This window comes from Strongylocentrotus purpuratus, unplaced genomic scaffold (genome assembly GCF_000002235.5).
Source record: "Strongylocentrotus purpuratus isolate Spur 01 unplaced genomic scaffold, Spur_5.0 spur5_scaffold_5, whole genome shotgun sequence".
NCBI lineage: Eukaryota > Metazoa > Echinodermata > Echinoidea > Camarodonta > Strongylocentrotidae > Strongylocentrotus > Strongylocentrotus purpuratus.
This window is the reverse complement of record NW_022145611.1, coordinates 23,763,565-23,781,248: the sequence shown is the minus strand read 5'-3', so window position 1 is coordinate 23,781,248 and position 17,684 is coordinate 23,763,565. Positions and strand designations below refer to the sequence as shown.

Genomic DNA, 17,684 nt, shown 5'->3' with positions numbered 1-17,684 from the left:
ATTTAGTACTGTTTATATTCCTAATCTTCAAATGATTTTTTTTATTTCACTTCTTGAGATAACTTCTTCAGATGACTGCAAAGCGCAACGTTGCAAAGCTCATTTCTACAACCCTAGTCACCAATGACAGTGCACCACCATACCCCTTTGCTCACCAGTTCAAACAAACTACCGCCCTCGAGTCAGAAGGCTGTCCTCATCGTCCAACACACAGCGGTAACATCACCCCAGGACTTCACCTCTCCGGTGATACCTGGTTCAGCGAAGACTAGGCCTTGGGGAGTGGTTACGGCTCTGTCATAACAGCATTGTGGCAGAAGTATGGAACACCAGCATATACATGTAATGTATCAGGACCTTCACAGGGTAAGGAAAGATTGCCAAACTAAAATGTTTGAAAAAGCCTACTGTACAGAGTTATTTCAAGCTCCTCCTGATAGATGGCTGACCTCGGCCACTACACTGTTGATTCCCACAAAATTTGGCACACCTGGAGTAAATTGGCAATTCTATGACATATCTTTTTGCTTTGAAAATGTTACATTTGGGTTGCATAGACAGAATACTTTTTATGTCAAATGCGTTCATTAATAATGTTCACACTTTTAAAAAAGAAACATTTAGTACTGTTTATATTCCTAATCTTCAAATGATTTTTTTTATTTCACTTCTTGAGATAACTTCTTCAGATGACTGCAAAGCGCAACGTTGCAAAGCTCATTTCTACAACCCTAGTCACCAATGACAGTGCACCACCATACCCCTTTGCTCACCAGTTGAAACAAACTACCGCCCTCGGGTCAGAAGGCTGTCCTCATCGTCCAACACACAGCGGTAACATCACCCCAGGACTTCAGCCCTCCGGTGATACCTGGTTCAGCGAAGACTATGCCTTGGGGAGTGTTTACGGCTCTGTCACCAAAACAGCATTGTGGCAGAAGTATGGAACACCAGCATATACATGTAATGTATCAGGACCTTCACAGGGTAAGGAAAGATTGCCAAACTAAAATGTTTGAAAAAGCCTAACCCTACTGTACAGAGTTATTTCAAGCTCCTCCTGATAGATGGCTGACCTCGGCCACTACACTATTGATTCCCACAAAATTGGCACACCTGGAGTAAATTGACAATTCTATGACATATCTTTTTGCTTTGAAAATGTTACATTAGGGTTGCATAGACAGAATACTTTTTATGTCAAATGCGTTTATTAAGAAGGTGAACACTTTTAAAAAAGAAAAATTCAGTACTGTTCATATTCCTAATCTTCAAATGATTTTTTTTATTTCACTTCATATAACTTCTTCAGATGACTGCAAAGCGCAACATTGCAAAGCTCATTTCTACAACCCTAGTCACCAATGACAGTGCACCACCATATCCCTTTGTTCACCAGTTCAAACAAACTACCGCCCTCGAGTCAGAAGGCTGTCCTCATCATCCAACACACAGCGGTAACATCACCCAAGGACTTCAGCCCTCCGGTGATACCTGGTTCAGCAAAGACTAGGCCTTGGGGAGTGTTTACGGCTCTGTCATCATAACAGCATTATGGCAGAAGTAAGGAACACCAGCATATACAGGGTAAGGAAAGATTGCCAAACTAAAATGTTTGAAAAAGCCTAACCCTACTGTACTGAGTTATTTCAAGCTCCTCCGGATAGATGGTTGACCTCGGCCACTACACTGTTGATTCCCACAAAATTGGCACACCTGGAGTAAATTGGCAATTCTATGACATATCTTTTTGCTTTGAAAATGTTACATTGGGGTTGCATAGACAGAACACTTTTTATGTCAAATGCGTTCATTAATAAGGTTAACACTTTTAAGAAAGAAAAATTGAGTAATGTTCATATTCCTAATCTTCAAATGATTTTTTTAAATTTCACTTCTTGAGATAACTTCTTCAGATGACTGCAAAGCGCAATGTTGCAAAGCTCACTTCTACAACCCTAGTCACCAATGACTGTGCACCACCATACCCCTTTGCTCACCAGTTCAAACAAACTACCGCCCTCGATTTAGAAGGCTGTCCTCATCGTCCAACACACAGCGGTAACATCACCCCAGGACTTCAGCCCTCCGGTGATACCTGGTTCAGCGAAGACTATGCCTTGGGGAGTGTTTACGGCTCTGTCACCAAAACAGCATTGTGGCAGAAGTATGGAACACCAGCATATACATGTAATGTATCGGGACCTTTACAGGGTAAGGAAAGATTGCCAAACTAAAATGTTTGAAAAAGCCTAACCCTACTGTACAGAGTTATTTCAAGCTCCTCCTGATAGATGGCTGACCTCGGCCACTACACTAGTGATTCCCACAAAATTGGCACACCTGGAGTAAATTGGCAATTCTATGACATATCTTTTTGCTTTGAAAATGTTACATTGGGGTTGCATAGACAGAATACTTTTTATGTCAAATGCGTTCATTAGTAATGTTAACACTTTCAAAAAAGAAACATTTAGTACTGTTTATATTCCTAATCTTCAAATGATTTTTTTTATTTCACTTCAGATAACTTCTTCAGATGACTGCAAAGCGCAACGTTGCAAAGCTCATTTCTACAACCCTAGTCACCAATGACAGTGCACCACCATATCCCTTTGCTCACCAGTTGAAACAAACTACCGCCCTCGAGTCAGAAGGCTGTCCTCATCGTCCAACACACAGCGGTAACATCACCCCAGGACTTCAGCCCTCCGGTGATACCTGGTTCAGCGAAGACTAGGCCTTGGGGAGTGTTTACGGCTCTGTCACCAAAACAGCATTGTGGCAGAAGTATGGAACACCAGCATATACATGTAATGTATCAGGACCTTCACAGGGTAAGGAAAGATTGCCAAACTAAAATGTTTGAAAAAGCCTAACCCTACTGTACAGAGTTATTTCAAGCTCCTCCGGATAGATGGTTGACCTCGGCCACTACACTGTTGATTCCCACAAAATTGGCACACCTGGAGTAAATTGGCAATTCTATGACATATCTTTTTGCTTTGAAAATGTTACATTGGGGTTGCATAGACAGAACACTTTTAATGTCAAATGCGTTCATTAATAAGGTTAACACTTTTAAGAAAGAAAAATTGAGTACTGTTCATATTCCTAATCTTCAAATGATTTTTTTAAACTTCACTTCTTCAGATAACTTCTTCAGATGACTGCAAAGCGCAACGTTGCAAAGCTCACTTCTATCTACAACCCTAGTCACCAATGACCGTGCACCACCATATCCCTTTGCTCACCAGTTCAAACAAACTACCGCCCTCGAGTCAGAAGGCTGTCCTCATCGTCCAACACACAGCGGTAACATCACCCCAGGACTTCAGCCCTCCGGTGATACCTGGTTCAACGAAGACTAGGCCTTGGGGAGTGGTTACGGCTCTGTCATAAGAGCATTGTGGCACAAGTAGCCTCGATCTCGACCAAGACATTTTGAATGCCACTCTGTATGGCTCAGCATACTTTTTTTTTCTTTATTCATACTAACGTGTGTTCATGTCCATTTTTCCACCTCTGATTCTTACATTTATTTTCTGATACCATGTTTCTGTGTGATTTTAGTCTTATTTTTACTGGTATGACAATGTAAACATATACCTTTGTTCCACACAAGATATTTTGGGATTTTGTGTGCACTTCCATGTAACTACATGTATTTTTATATGATAGTTTTTGTTTCTGATTGTTCAATTCCTTTTACGCTCTCATTCCTTTATAGTTGTATCTTATTTGAGACAGAGGAAGAGAGAGGGTGAATAGTAGAGAGAGAGGGGGATGCAGAAACAAAGCGCCATTTATGATGTATTTTATTACATTTGTGTTTTAACTTTGCACATACATTGCAAGATTTTGGGATTTAACACGTTTATTTTTCTGTAAGTTTGTAAATCCTTGTATTCACACAGTGTTTTGAGTGATATATTGTAAAGATAGATCTTATGCATGCTCCTTGGGGAAAAGAAGTTATACATGCATGTCACTCTTCTTATCTTGGCATTACCGTAATTCTTATATTGGTTGATGTTGCTGATATATGAAACAGAATCTGATGGATATCATTGATAACAGTTACTGTTTGTCTTCTTTTTAACATCAGGATAACAGATCTTAGTAGTACAGCGAAAGACAATTCACTGTAATTTGTTATATTGTCATATATTACACGATTATGATTTTCAATGGCACATGTTTGTACACTACAATTTTATGTCATTAGAGGTCACATATCCAGTTTGTTTCGTGAATAGTCAATATTGGATTATGATTATAATGTCAGTTTATTTGCAACATTTACCCCATATATAGTGGTATCTTACGATCAACTGTCAATATCTACTGCATTCACTATACATAGCAGTGTCTTGCTTGCTGTAACAAAGAGGTATATAGGGCTGTTAGGGATTATCCATAATGTACATTGTTTTTTAGTTTTTATTGTTATTGTGTTTATCTGAACTTATGTTGTTTATGTACCTGTTTTATATATGTATTCCATTTCTGTTGAATATATATACATGTTAAAATGCCCTTTTCAGAGATTTGTACAATGCTGCTCTTTTCAGTATGTGCTTTTATTTTGGTATATCAAATTTAATTGGATATGCTGTTTTTAAAATTTATTTCTTTTAAAATGTGTTCGAAGATGATAGGTGATTACCATTTGTAACATTGCATTGCGGTTCTTTTTTAGATCGCCAAGGAAATAGCGTGATGTTAAGTTTGGTGCAGAATGTCATTTACATGCATGTAGATAGGTCTATGCAATTTAGCTTTGACTTTGGTTAACAATGAATAGACCTGTTTACTAATGTACTTCATTTTATGTTTCTCTCTATAGTACATGGTAGGGGGTGAAACAAGAATACAAAGGTTAGAAGGAAAAGTTAAAGAAGATTGGGGTTCAATGGCACATGTTTGTACACTACAATTTTATGTCATTAGAGGTCACATATCCAGTTTGTTTTGTGAATAGTCAATATTGGATTATGATTATAATGTCAGTTTATTTGCAACATTTACCCCATATATAGTGGTACCTTACGATCAACTGTCAATATCTACTGCATTCACTATACATAGCAGTGTCTTGCTTGCTGTAACAAAGAGGTATATAGGGCTGTTAGGGATTATCCATAATGTACATTGTTTTTTAGTTTTATTTTTATTGTGTTTATCTGAACTTATATCTCACTTGCTATGTAGGGGGCCTTTCATATAATCAGTAGGTATCTTGTTTATGTACCTGTTTTATATATGTATTCCATTTCTGTTGAATATATATACATGTTAAAATGCCCTTTTTAGAGATTTGTACAATGCTGCTCTTTTCAGTATGTGCTTTTATTTTGGTATATCAAATTTAATTGGATATGCTGTTTTTAAAATTTATTTCTTTTAAAATGTGTTTGAAGATGATAGGTGATTACCATTTGTAATATTGCATTGCGGTTCTTTTTTAGATCGCCAAGGAAATAGCGTGATGTTAAGTTTGGTGCAGAATGTCATTTACATGCATGTAGATAGGTCTATGCAATTTAGCTTTGACTTTGGTTTGATAAGCTTTGTTTAGTGCTTTGAACATGAATTTAACAATGAATAGACCTGTTTACTAATAGACTTTATTTCATGTTTCTCTCTATAGTACATGGTAGGGGTGAAACAAGAATACAAAGGTTAGAAGAAAAAGTTAAAGAAGATTGGGGAACACTGGAAGACATAATAGAGGGAGAACGAGAGTCAGAGGCGGAATAGGGAGAGGGTGAGAGAGTATAACAAAAGAGAAGGGCAGAGATAGATCGAGACATCGCAAGGGAGAAAGAGGGAGGCAAGGAAGGAGTGAGACGAAGGAAGGGAGAGGGTGAAGAGTAGAGAAAGAGAGAGGGGGATGCAGAAACAAAACAAGAGAGGAGAAGGGGAACATAGCAAGAGAGAGGAGAAAGAGAAAGAGATGCAATCGAGGCACTCTACTAGCATAAATAGATTTGAATATTTACTATATAGAGAAAGGGAGAAGTTATATAGACATAGACAATGATGATCATGATGATAATGAACATGAAGGTGATGGTAATGATAATGTTAGATGATGATAATAATAATAATGTTAATGATGATGTTGATGATCATCAGACCATCACGATGATGATGATATTGATGATGATGATCATGAGCGTGATCCTGACATCTGATTGAAAAAAATGAGGGGACATTTAGATAGCATATAGTCTCAGCTACAACATGCTCAAATATATTTTAAAAAACAAGCGGAAATAACGGCGATATTGCTCTCAAAAGACAGGGATGTAGAATCCAGATTTGAGAAAAAGTCATCTCCCATATAGAAAAAGAGAGAAATTTTAACGATATGTAAATGTAAACAATGATCATAATGATGATGATGATGATGATGATCTTGATAGTAATGATTATGATGATGATTATAATGATAATGTTAATGATGATGATGATGATGATGTTGATGATCATGATCATGATCAGACCATGATGATGATCATGATCATGATGATCATGATGATGATCATGAGCGTGATTCTGACATCTGATTGAAAAGATGAGGGGACATTTAGATAGCATAGAGTCTCAGCTACAACATACTCCAAAATCAACAAAAACCAGGCGGAAATAACGGCGATATTGCTCGCAAAAGACAGGAATGTAGAATCCAGATTTGAGAAAAAGTCATCTCCCATGGGGATTACAGGCGAAAAGTAATGGATCAAGTGATAATAGGGTAATAATAAAGTAAATATGGTTGTTTATTACATTATTTGCGATTCTACGTGTAGTAATGTGATATTTGCTATGTATATCCATCAGAAACTTGTCTGTACGAAACAGTGAAATACTGCCCTCTCCGGCAGAATAAAGTAAGCTTAGCAACGAGCATAATGGCGTATACTTCTAGCAGTATTTACTTTCGTATTTATGGACATATAAGATACGACATTTGGCGACGAGGAAGGGATTCTCATTCCAGGACATCACTATGATGTTCCCCCTGCCCCTAACATTCACTCCCGACATCCTGCCCCCTCCAGTCGCCCTTCTCGTACCCGGCGACGGCCTCGATATTTGACAGACTATGTCTCATAGAACTATATTTCGGTTCCTCCCTTTTGACAGTACTCATAGTGTTTTGGTTACATGCATGTTTTGGATGAAATGCCTTCATCTCAGTAGCTAGTTTGACCCCCCCCCCCCCAATGGTTGTTTATGCATTTTGTCATTCTGATGTTTGTCTTTACCGGTAATCTTTTCATACTGCTTCGCATCTACCAGTTCCACTCCATCACACTGATTGATACGGAATGTTTTTTTCCTAAATTCTTTTTTCAAGCAATTTTCAGTTGTGAGTTCAATAATGCAACAGTCTATTTTTTTTATATAGAGATACTGTTCGAATGATGATGATTATTTTGATATGTTTGTCATTATTGTTCATTGAAAAGGGAGAGAGGAAGGATGGAAAGAGGATTAATATTTCACGAACAAAACAGATATTGTAAACAAACAAACAAAAAATGATTTAAATGTACGTACATGTATGTATGTCAAATTACTGTACACTGAAAGTACAAACATGATGTGTTTATTAGTAATTTCGTTCAAAAGCATTATTGTTGTATATTGTGTGGTACAATGTATTTTTAACTTGGACTGTTCTTTGCATCATTAGTTTCCAAAAGAAAAAGTACAAGAACAGAAATGATTTATTTTGGTTAATAACATTTATTTTATTGTCATGCTGTGCAAGTACACATATATGCACAACTTTGTTGCAAATGATGTTGAAATGCCAAATGTTGCACAATACTCTATTGTTTCAGTTTGGTGTTATAGCAGACCTCAATAAGGTGTTTTCAAGGTTGTAAGTGTTATGAAAGTTCTATTTGACTTTGTCTAGTATTTTGCAGTTCATGATTTCGACAAGGATTTTGTAATGTCAGGTTTAAGACAGCAGTCCTTTTATTGTTGTGTTTGCATTCAGTTGATCTCAAATATAACTAACCTCGTACGTATAGGATTTTACACAAATACAAGTGCTAACAACTCTCAGAAGAAAATAGCCAAATCACTCATATATATTTTAGTTGTTAGATTTGATCCAAACCGATTCAGCCGATACTGTATGTATTCAACAGGCTTAATGCACCTTCTCCAACATTATAGGAAACTCTATCTCAAAGAAGGGAGAGGTGTAGTAATGTGATTTTTGCTATGTCCATCAGAAACTTGTCTGTATGAAACAGTGAAATACTACCCTCTCCGGCAGAATAAAGTAAGCTTAGCAACGAGCATAGTGGCGTATACTTCTAGCAGTATTACTTTCGTATTTATGGACATATAAGATACGACACTACGTGTTTTAAAATTCAAAGGAGATTGTACAGTGAAAGGTCAAAATGAAAAAAAAGTGAAGAAAAAAATTGTTGGAGACGCCCGGACTCGAACCAGGGACCTCGAGGTCGGAAGTCAAGTGCGTTACCGATATACCAAAACATTTCCCATAGAGATTACACGTAAACGGAAAATGGAATTCTCAAATCCCACTTTGTAAGTGAAATATGAGCATGATCCCGGCATCTGATCGAAAAATAAAGGACACACTTGTGATAGCTTATTTTCTCAGCTACAACATACTCAAAGCTCAGCGTAAACAAAGATAAAACGACGGAGATATTGCTCGCAAAAGACGAGAATGTAGAATCCAGTTTTGAGAAAAAGTCATGTCCCATAGAGAATACACGCAAAATGTGAAAAATTGACATGCCTCCTTTAATCGCAAAAATACGCCATGATGCCATTGTCAAAATGAAATATCATGATGACTACATTTGTAGAGAATATTCTCAGGTAGAACATATCAAAATTTGAAAGAAAATTAATCAATATTTACAGAGATACAATCAATTTTACAAAAATATGCTGACGTCATAATATGCAAATTGAAATTTTGAGTTCGGAGGCCATTATGATGACGTCATGAGTTAAATGAGGGTCAAATGACACATGAAATCATATCTCCAACTCATACTTATTCCAACCATGATATAAAAGTTGGGGTCAATTGACTATCTCAAGAGCTATTTTGATTTTTAAAATGGGATGTTTTTGATCAAATTTGCATTATATTGCCCATAGCAGTACGCGCGGATTTTGAACTTTGACGCGCGCTCACGGCCTTATAAAAGGTCAAGAGTGACTGAAATTAATGTAAATTGTCATTTACGGTAAGAGAAATCTAAATCATGTAAAAAAAAATGAATTTGACCTTTTCCGCGCGTTGTGAGCGCGCGCAACGCGCGCGTTGACACTTACGGACGGAAAATTTTGAAATGCTTAAAATGACCTGATTCGTACTCTCCTTCAATAGTTAAGTAATTTTGAGCATTTTTAAATTTTGACGCGCACGTACGCGCGCGTCGTGACCTTTATGTGACCTTTGATGACATGATCTGTTGACCCTTGACCTGAAATATATGTGATATGAATATGAATGATCTTTGCTGATCCATCATGAAGATATGATGGATAACGTGATTTCACAAAATGGCGCCTGGATGACGTCACGATAAATTGATGACCTTGAAAATGTTCCTGTCACGTCTCATGACAATGACTTATGACTGTGTAAAAATTAAAAGAAATTAACACAACCGATCTTGAGTTAACCGATAAACAAAAAACGGGAAGAAATAAAAATAAATAATAATAATAAACTAGAAATTTAATTCGTCATGGGGACGAATTAGGTGGTCTGTTTTCAATTTTATGATCATTGAAAAGTCAAAAAAGAAAAAAAAAAGAAAAGAAAAAAATTGTTGGAGACTCCCGGACTCGAACCAGGGACCTCGAGGTCGGAAGTCAAGTGCGTTACCGATATGCCAAAACATTTCCCATAGAGATTACACGTAAACGTAAAATAGAATTCACAAATCCCACTTTATAAGTGAAATATGAGCATGATCCCGGCATCTGATCGAAAAATAAAGGGCACACTCGTGATAGCTCATTCTCTCAGCTACATCATACTCAAAGCTCAGCATAAACAAAGATAAAACGATGGAGATATTGCTCGCGAAAGACGAGAATGTAGAATCCAGTTTTGAGAAAAAGTCATGTCTCATAGAGAATACACGCAAAATGTGAAAAATTGACATGCCTGCTTTAATCGCAAAAAATACGCCATGATGCCCTTGTCAAAATGAAATATCGTGGAGGCTGCATTTGTAGACAATATTCTCAGGTAGAACATATCAAAATTTGAAAGAAAATGAATTAATATTTACAGAGATACAATCAATTTTATAAAAATATGTTGACGTCATAATATGCAAATTGAAATTTTGAGTTCGGAGGCCATTATGATGGCGTCATGAGTTAATTGAGGGTCAAATGACACATGAAATCATATCTCCAACTCATGTTTTTTCCAACCATGATATAAAAGTTGGGGTCAATTGACTATCTGAAGAGCTATTTTGATTTTTAAAATGGGATGTTTTTGATCAAATTTGCATTATAGTGCCCATAGCAGCACGCGCGGATTTTGAACTTTGACGCGCGCTCACGGCCTTATGAAAGGTCAAGAGTGACTGAAATTAATGTAAATTGTCATTTACGGTAAGAGGAATATAAATCATGTAAAACAAATGAATTTGACCTTTTCCGCGCGTTGTGAGCGCGCGCAACGCGCGCGGGGACACTTACGGACGGAAAATGTTGAAATGCTTAAAATGACCTGATTCGTACTCTCCTTTGATAGTTAAGTGATTTTGAGCATTTTAATATTTTGACGCACGCGTACGCGCGCGTCGTGACCTTTATTTGACCTTTGATGACATGACCTGTTGACCCTTGACCTGAAGTATATGTGATATGAATATGAATGACCTTTGCTTATGCATCACGAAGATATGATGGATAACGTGATTTCACAAAATGGCGCCTGGATGACGTCACGATAACCTGATGACCTTGAAAATGTTCCTGTCACGTCTCATGACAATGACCTATGACTGTGTCAAAATTGAAAGAAATTAAAACAACCGATCTTGAGTTAACCGATAAACAAAAAACGGGAAGAAATAAAAATAAATAATAATAACTAGAAATTTAATTCGTCATGGGGACGAATTAGGTGGTCTGTTTTCAATTTTATGATCATTGAAAAGTCAAAAAAGAAAAAAAAAAAGAAAAGAAAAAAATTGTTGGAGACTCCCGGACTCGAACCAGGGACCTCGAGGTCGGAAGTCAAGTGCGTTACCGATATGCCAAAACATTTCCCATAGAGATTACACGTAAACGGAAAATAGAATTCACAAATCCCACTTTATAAGTGAAATATGAGCATGATCCCGGCATCTGATCGAAAAATAAAGGGCACACTCGTGATAGCTCATTCTCTCAGCTACATCATACTCAAAGCTCAGCATAAACAAAGATAAAACGATGGAGATATTGCTCGCGAAAGACGAGAATGTAGAATCCAGTTTTGAGAAAAAGTCATGTCTCATAGAGAATACACGCAAAATGTGAAAAATTGACATGCCTGCTTTAATCGCAAAAAATACGCCATGATGCCCTTGTCAAAATGAAATATCGTGGAGACTGCATTTGTAGACAATATTCTCAGGTAGAACATATCAAAATTTGAAAGAAAATGAATTAATATTTACAGAGATACAATCAATTTTATAAAAATATGTTGACGTCATAATATGCAAATTGAAATTTTGAGTTCGGAGGCCATTATGATGGCGTCATGAGTTAATTGAGCGTCAAATGACACATGAAATCATATCTCCAACTCATGTTTTTTCCAACCATGATATAAAAGTTGGGGTCAATTGACTATCTGAAGAGCTATTTTGATTTTTAAAATGGGATGTTTTTGATCAAATTTGCATTATAGTGCCCATAGCAGCACGCGCGGATTTTGAACTTTGACGCGCGCTCACGGCCTTATGAAAGGTCAAGAGTGACTGAAATTAATGTAAATTGTCATTTACGGTAAGAGGAATATAAATCATGTAAAACAAATGAATTTGACCTTTTCCGCGCGTTGTGAGCGCGCGCAACGCGCGCGGGGACACTTACGGACGGAAAATGTTGAAATGCTTAAAATGACCTGATTCGTACTCTCCTTTGATAGTTAAGTGATTTTGAGCATTTTAATATTTTGACGCACGCGTACGCGCGCGTCGTGACCTTTATGTGACCTTTGATGACATGACCTGTTGACCCTTGACCTGAAGTATATGTGATATGAATATGAATGACCTTTGCTTATGCATCACGAAGATATGATGGATAACGTGATTTCACAAAATGGCGCCTGGATGACGTCACGATAACCTGATGACCTTGAAAATGTTCCTGTCACGTCTCATGACAATGTCCTATGACTGTGTCAAAATTGAAAGAAATTAAAACAACCGATCTTGAGTTAACCGATAAACAAAAAACGGGAAGAAATAAAAATAAATAATAATAATAAATAAATAAAGAAAGAAAATTCTGACGAAAACAATAGGTGATCTGTCGAAAACGACAGACCACCTAATAAATAAAGAAAGAAAATTCTGACGAAAACAATAGGTGATCTGTCGAAAACGACAGACCACCTAATAAATAATAATAATAATAATAAATAAATAAAGAAAGAAAATTCTGACGAAAACAATAGGTGATCTGTCGAAAACGACAGACCACCTAACAAGAAAATTTGACATATTTCTGATACGATTGTCGTTTTATTGTTTCAAATTCACCACTCAATCATTTCACTGCTACAATGTACTCACAGGACCACTGGAGAAGATATAAATGTTTCAATCCTCGAATCTATCTTAAAATGTCTTCCGAAAAGTATGGACAATCTAGTCGTGTGACTATAATAAGGATTTTTTAAAATAGAAATTGCATTCGTTTTCGTCGTATTACACTTTGATAAACAAAAAAGTTTGAACGCACTATTAACGTGCATTTGGTATTGATTTGGCAATGATGACGTATTTGTTAAAATTCTAATCATTTTTTATAAAAGTATTATTATTATTATTTGCATATCTCAGTAGCCTTGCAACGTAATTATAGCAGCGTTTTTTTTTTGGAGTGACCCGTCGCATGACAATAATCCAAGGTGCTTTCATTTTTCATACCAAACAAAATTTGAAACGGATGTCGGTACAATCATGACATCATAATGTCTGCTCATGTATTTTGCGGGAAAAAAAGAAGAAGAACATCACAACCTATTCTACAAATCAACAAAACATACACATTCAAATCAAAATATATTACTTTTCACACAAAAATGGGATTTAATATAAGTTCAATATCGTCAAAAAGTATGGCAGGTAATTGGTCAGGGCTGCTTGTTATGCAGTACATGAGAATCCTATGAAAATAATTTGATACAAACTTTATTTAATTCATTCTCACAGAAGAAACAAAATGGGGTAGCATACATTTTATGAAAGTGTACACAAGCACATTTTCACAACAAATTCCCTAATTTAGAGTGCACATGCATATATCAAATAACACTGCAAATTGGTTATAAAAACGAATATACGCCATACACAAAAATCGGTGTAATTTGACAGAGTAGTACATGTACTACAAACTTCAGACCTCTTTTTTTAAATTCTATTTTGTTTGTTTTGTCTGTGAGACTTATTTAAAATCCTTGTCAAAAAAAAAATCCCCTATAAGGCTATTACCGAAGTGATATTAAAACTCATGTGTGCATGCATGGAATGATTTTGAAATTAGAACATTATATTCGCAAATATTGTGTGTATGTGTGTGTGGATTATACATACATGTAAATATTATGCTTCATCTCATGTACTAAGTATCGAACTCTAAACGTTTGTGACGGCATATATAGGAGAGTATAAATATAATCGGTATTAATGCATACAAAATAATGTGTGCTCAAATCAAATAGCAACACAATAATTGTAGCCAAATCAGACACAAATAACACGCATAAATCTTTGTTTGATCATAGAGTAATGAGGTATATCACAATAAATACAAGATCTATTTGAATCTCACCCAACTAAACCAGGTATCTAATAAAGGAGCTCATGAGACTTTGGTATAATCAGATTTAGCTACGAAAAATGTATGATGACAGTGCGACGGGCAATAGTCATGTAGTCGTTGGTCAATAAGATGAATTGTGCGTTTACGACATACTTGTAAATTTTGAATAGTTAGTACCGTTATATAAAATCGCTTCTTCATTACAACATCTTCCAAAACATTATTTTCCAAATAATTCATTAGTTATTCATCATATTAAATTTGTAAAGAAAGCACTTCACACCTTTTCTTCGTTTACTAGCATGATGCAGCAATTTTGGACGTGATTTAAGATTAAACAGGGAACGTCCGCATTGTATCAACATAAGAAAGTTCTAGAGTATAAACAATTGACAATAAACCGAATTTCAAATCATCTAAAGAAATACAAATTCAAAAGAGAAGGGTCAAATACAAAATTAGGAAGAAACAGATGTAACAGATTCAGGAAAACCACGCAATTTTACACAGAAATCTTAATAAGTTTTAAATTGTAACACTTGAGAGCTGACTACAATGTCAATGCTACATTTCACCTGTAAAGTACTTTCAAAACAGATGTAGCAGGAAAGCATCTATTCTGGTCTTAATCAACGGTACCTCAAATAGTGAGCTTTTTCTTTATGTTTAAACCCAGATTTCCCCCAATTTACACTTTACAGACAGTGTACACCGCTTGAATAATGTAACAACTAATATTTTGCATTATAAACGACATATGACATTAGGAAGCCTGTTTTTGTTTATTATTACCATCACTCCAAACATTTCTTCTTTTTATATATAATTATGTACATTTTTTTTTCTTCAAAGAAAACACATCCTTATTATGTACATGTATTTAGTTACACGTTTATAAGTCAACCAATTTCACGACTAGTTCTAACATTTAATTTGACACTCGACTTATATAAAATATGAAATTTCTTCATTTCGATACAAAATTGTGATTCAAGAGTAATTAAGAGAAGGATTAATAAACAATTATTACCATGGTTACCGATAAGGTGGGTTAAACGTGTAAGGTGATAATCATCTTTGTATTACTATAAAATAGAATATATTGTCAAATTATTTCAGATGTTAAATATCAAAGCCCAGATTTAGTCATTGCAACAGTGGACAAAAAAATCTTTATCATTATATTGATTTATTATAATTTTTTGATATTTTAATTAAATGCTGTACTTGCAACATATTCTCGCATACAAGTAAGGTAGTTAAACATAATTTACCATACTGCGGGAGAAATTTAATCAAGGTTTGTTTCTTAATTCATTTTTTTCCCTCTGTTTTTAGATTTTCATGACTCCGAATCATGTCCAACTTCATTAGTATTTCAAACGAATTATTCCCTCTTGTATATAGAGAGCGCTCATGAATAAAGGCGTGCATGCCATCGAGTATTCGCTGGTAAAATTTGCAACGGGAGTCGGCGCTTTTCAGCAAAATATCAAGTATTCACTTAATTGATTCATCTAAACCGAATACAAATTTATGAAAGTTAGTTATCAATTACTGCTTGTATTTAACAACATTTTGATTAACCAAATTGCACTCATCATCCGGAGGCTAGGCCAAATTCTTTCTCTCATCAAAATCTTGGCAAATTTGGTTGTGGATGTTCATTATAGTCAAGACACAAACATAATTGTTCAAGTTGTTAAAATATGTGATGGGGCAAATTTTAACTACATCATAAAAAATATCCTGCAAGGAAACCCATAGGTTGAACAGCATTTTCTACATAAGCAATGGCAGCAATTTTTGTACATCAAGAAATCTGCAGCACGACATTTATGTGCACTTAGAAATAACATCGTAATTCAGTTGCATAAGAGCAGAACCACGAGGACATTCACAACATCAATTATTTACAAATTATGTGGCAAGTCATTCTCATCTTCCAATTTATTTCATTTTCATGCAGAATCAATTAAGTTCTTAATTATTGCAATAATTTCTCTCATCTTATATTCTCATCGCATGTGTCAGGCCCTTCTTTCGGAATGTCTATAATTTCATCAATCATTAATATAATTCTACTCAAGAATTTATCATTCTTAATATGATCAAATGATAATATAATTCAAACCTATGTTACTTGTTATATGTTATGCATACAATGATTGCAATATAAGACGAGAAAGACAGCACGGATAGCATAATATAGGGACATCAAACATAATAATTGTTAGTGATTATTTAGTTCACAATTATACTAGTCCTTAACTTTTGTTGCATTTAGGTTGCAACTCGTATTGCTTTTTCTTTCTACAGAAGGAAGAAATTATGCATTATCCGAAATTAATTTTTATGCAAGTAAAAAAGAGTTGCAATAAATCGTATTATTTGGTTGTTAGTGAGGTATACATAATTGGAAACGAGAGTGAACGTAGTTTGCAATTTCTATCAACCTTTTATCTTTTATACGTGTTTGAAGGGTATATTCTTCGAAGACTAATGTTGCACTTGCATCGCAAGTCGCAAAGTAATTCGAATCGAAAGCCAAGTCATGCATGACTGCAATACCCAATCACAGTCATTGAATGATGTACTATAGGAATTGTTATCTACCCTGTAACGTAGATAAGGAGGACTGTAATTGGTTAAAAGTTCAGACATGCCCTGTCATAGATGAAACGTAGGTAGCGCTGCCATGACAATAAGTTCTACCTTTCAACTAGTCTCGTGACCGACTGCTTTAGACGCTGTCCGTTGCATCATAGGTCTGTATTCCGACGGACTCGTTGTACGGTGGCGGGGGGATGTCAGCGTCATGGCCGTTCTTGATGACTTCACCGTCGGCATGGTTGTTGTGACCGAGTTCGATGTTTGAAAAGATCGGGTCGACCACGTGTACGTTGGGAGCGTTCACCGTGTCACTGCGACAATGGGGCAGGTAGGGTGTGGTGAGGATGTTCCATCGCTGGAGAATTTAATAAAAACAAGAACATTTGAGCTTTACATTGATTAAACAAATAATCAAGAGATTTCATTTTAAAGTTTTTGCTACACCATTTTGAATAAAGGGGAAGATTGTAAATCCAAGTCTCTGGCATGTGTAAAAGGCGAAACAAATTTTATACGAATATGCCGATATTGCTAATGGTTTTGCCCACATAATTTTTGTAATATACTTTCAAAATTGATAATCTCTCGATTCATAAGTATGATCAAGTCCCATCCCCTTCCCGGCGCATCGCCATTGAACATATCATATTAGATGTTTTTTGGAAGTTATTAATTCTACAACTAAATTAAACCAACTAGGCCTACTGATGATTTACCTAATTTCTGTACCTTGCTTTTTAAAGATTAACAGAGACAAGTTGACAGATAATAAATCTGGTTGCAAAAATAACAAGCATCCAACCAGTTCTAAAAGTGGCTATATTACCATTCATCTCTTTTATTTGACACTTGTTTTTCAATAGATTAAGTTTTGATATCAATCTTTTAAAATGCATGATCACATTAACGGAACATCAGTCTGTTCCCAATATCAATTTTCCGCTAGGACATAATAAAGAACACCCTTGATTAAATTGAAA

The 17,684-nt window shown here is 35.7% G+C and overlaps 2 protein-coding genes across 37 annotated transcripts in view; one reads left to right on the top strand and one right to left on the bottom strand.

Annotated features, from left to right (window-relative positions):
• The window catches only part of LOC115918239, a 30,991-nt gene extending 25,381 nt beyond the window's left edge, over nt 1-5,610 (top strand). For 16 of the 36 annotated variants that reach the window (XR_004066606.1, XR_004066603.1, XR_004066605.1 and 13 more), the window contains 6 exons: nt 59-366; nt 677-987; nt 1,313-1,587; nt 1,917-2,214; nt 2,527-2,837; nt 3,154-5,610. The gene's annotated coding sequence lies outside the window, so the exon portion shown is untranslated. Of the gene's footprint in view, nt 1-58; nt 367-676; nt 988-1,312; nt 1,588-1,903; nt 2,215-2,526; nt 2,838-3,153 lie in introns of all 36 variants that reach the window. The other 20 variants (XR_004066608.1, XR_004066600.1, XR_004066598.1 and 17 more) reach the window with 17 other exon arrangements.
• A 7,165-nt stretch (nt 5,611-12,775) lies between these two features.
• The window catches only part of LOC580339 (sodium- and chloride-dependent betaine transporter), a 66,282-nt gene continuing 61,373 nt past the window's right edge, over nt 12,776-17,684 (bottom strand). Inside the window, exon 14 of the mRNA XM_780405.5 lies at nt 12,776-17,059. Coding sequence (XP_785498.4) covers nt 16,835-17,059 — 225 coding nt within the window. The 3' untranslated portion in view covers nt 12,776-16,834. The remainder of the gene's footprint in view (nt 17,060-17,684) is intronic.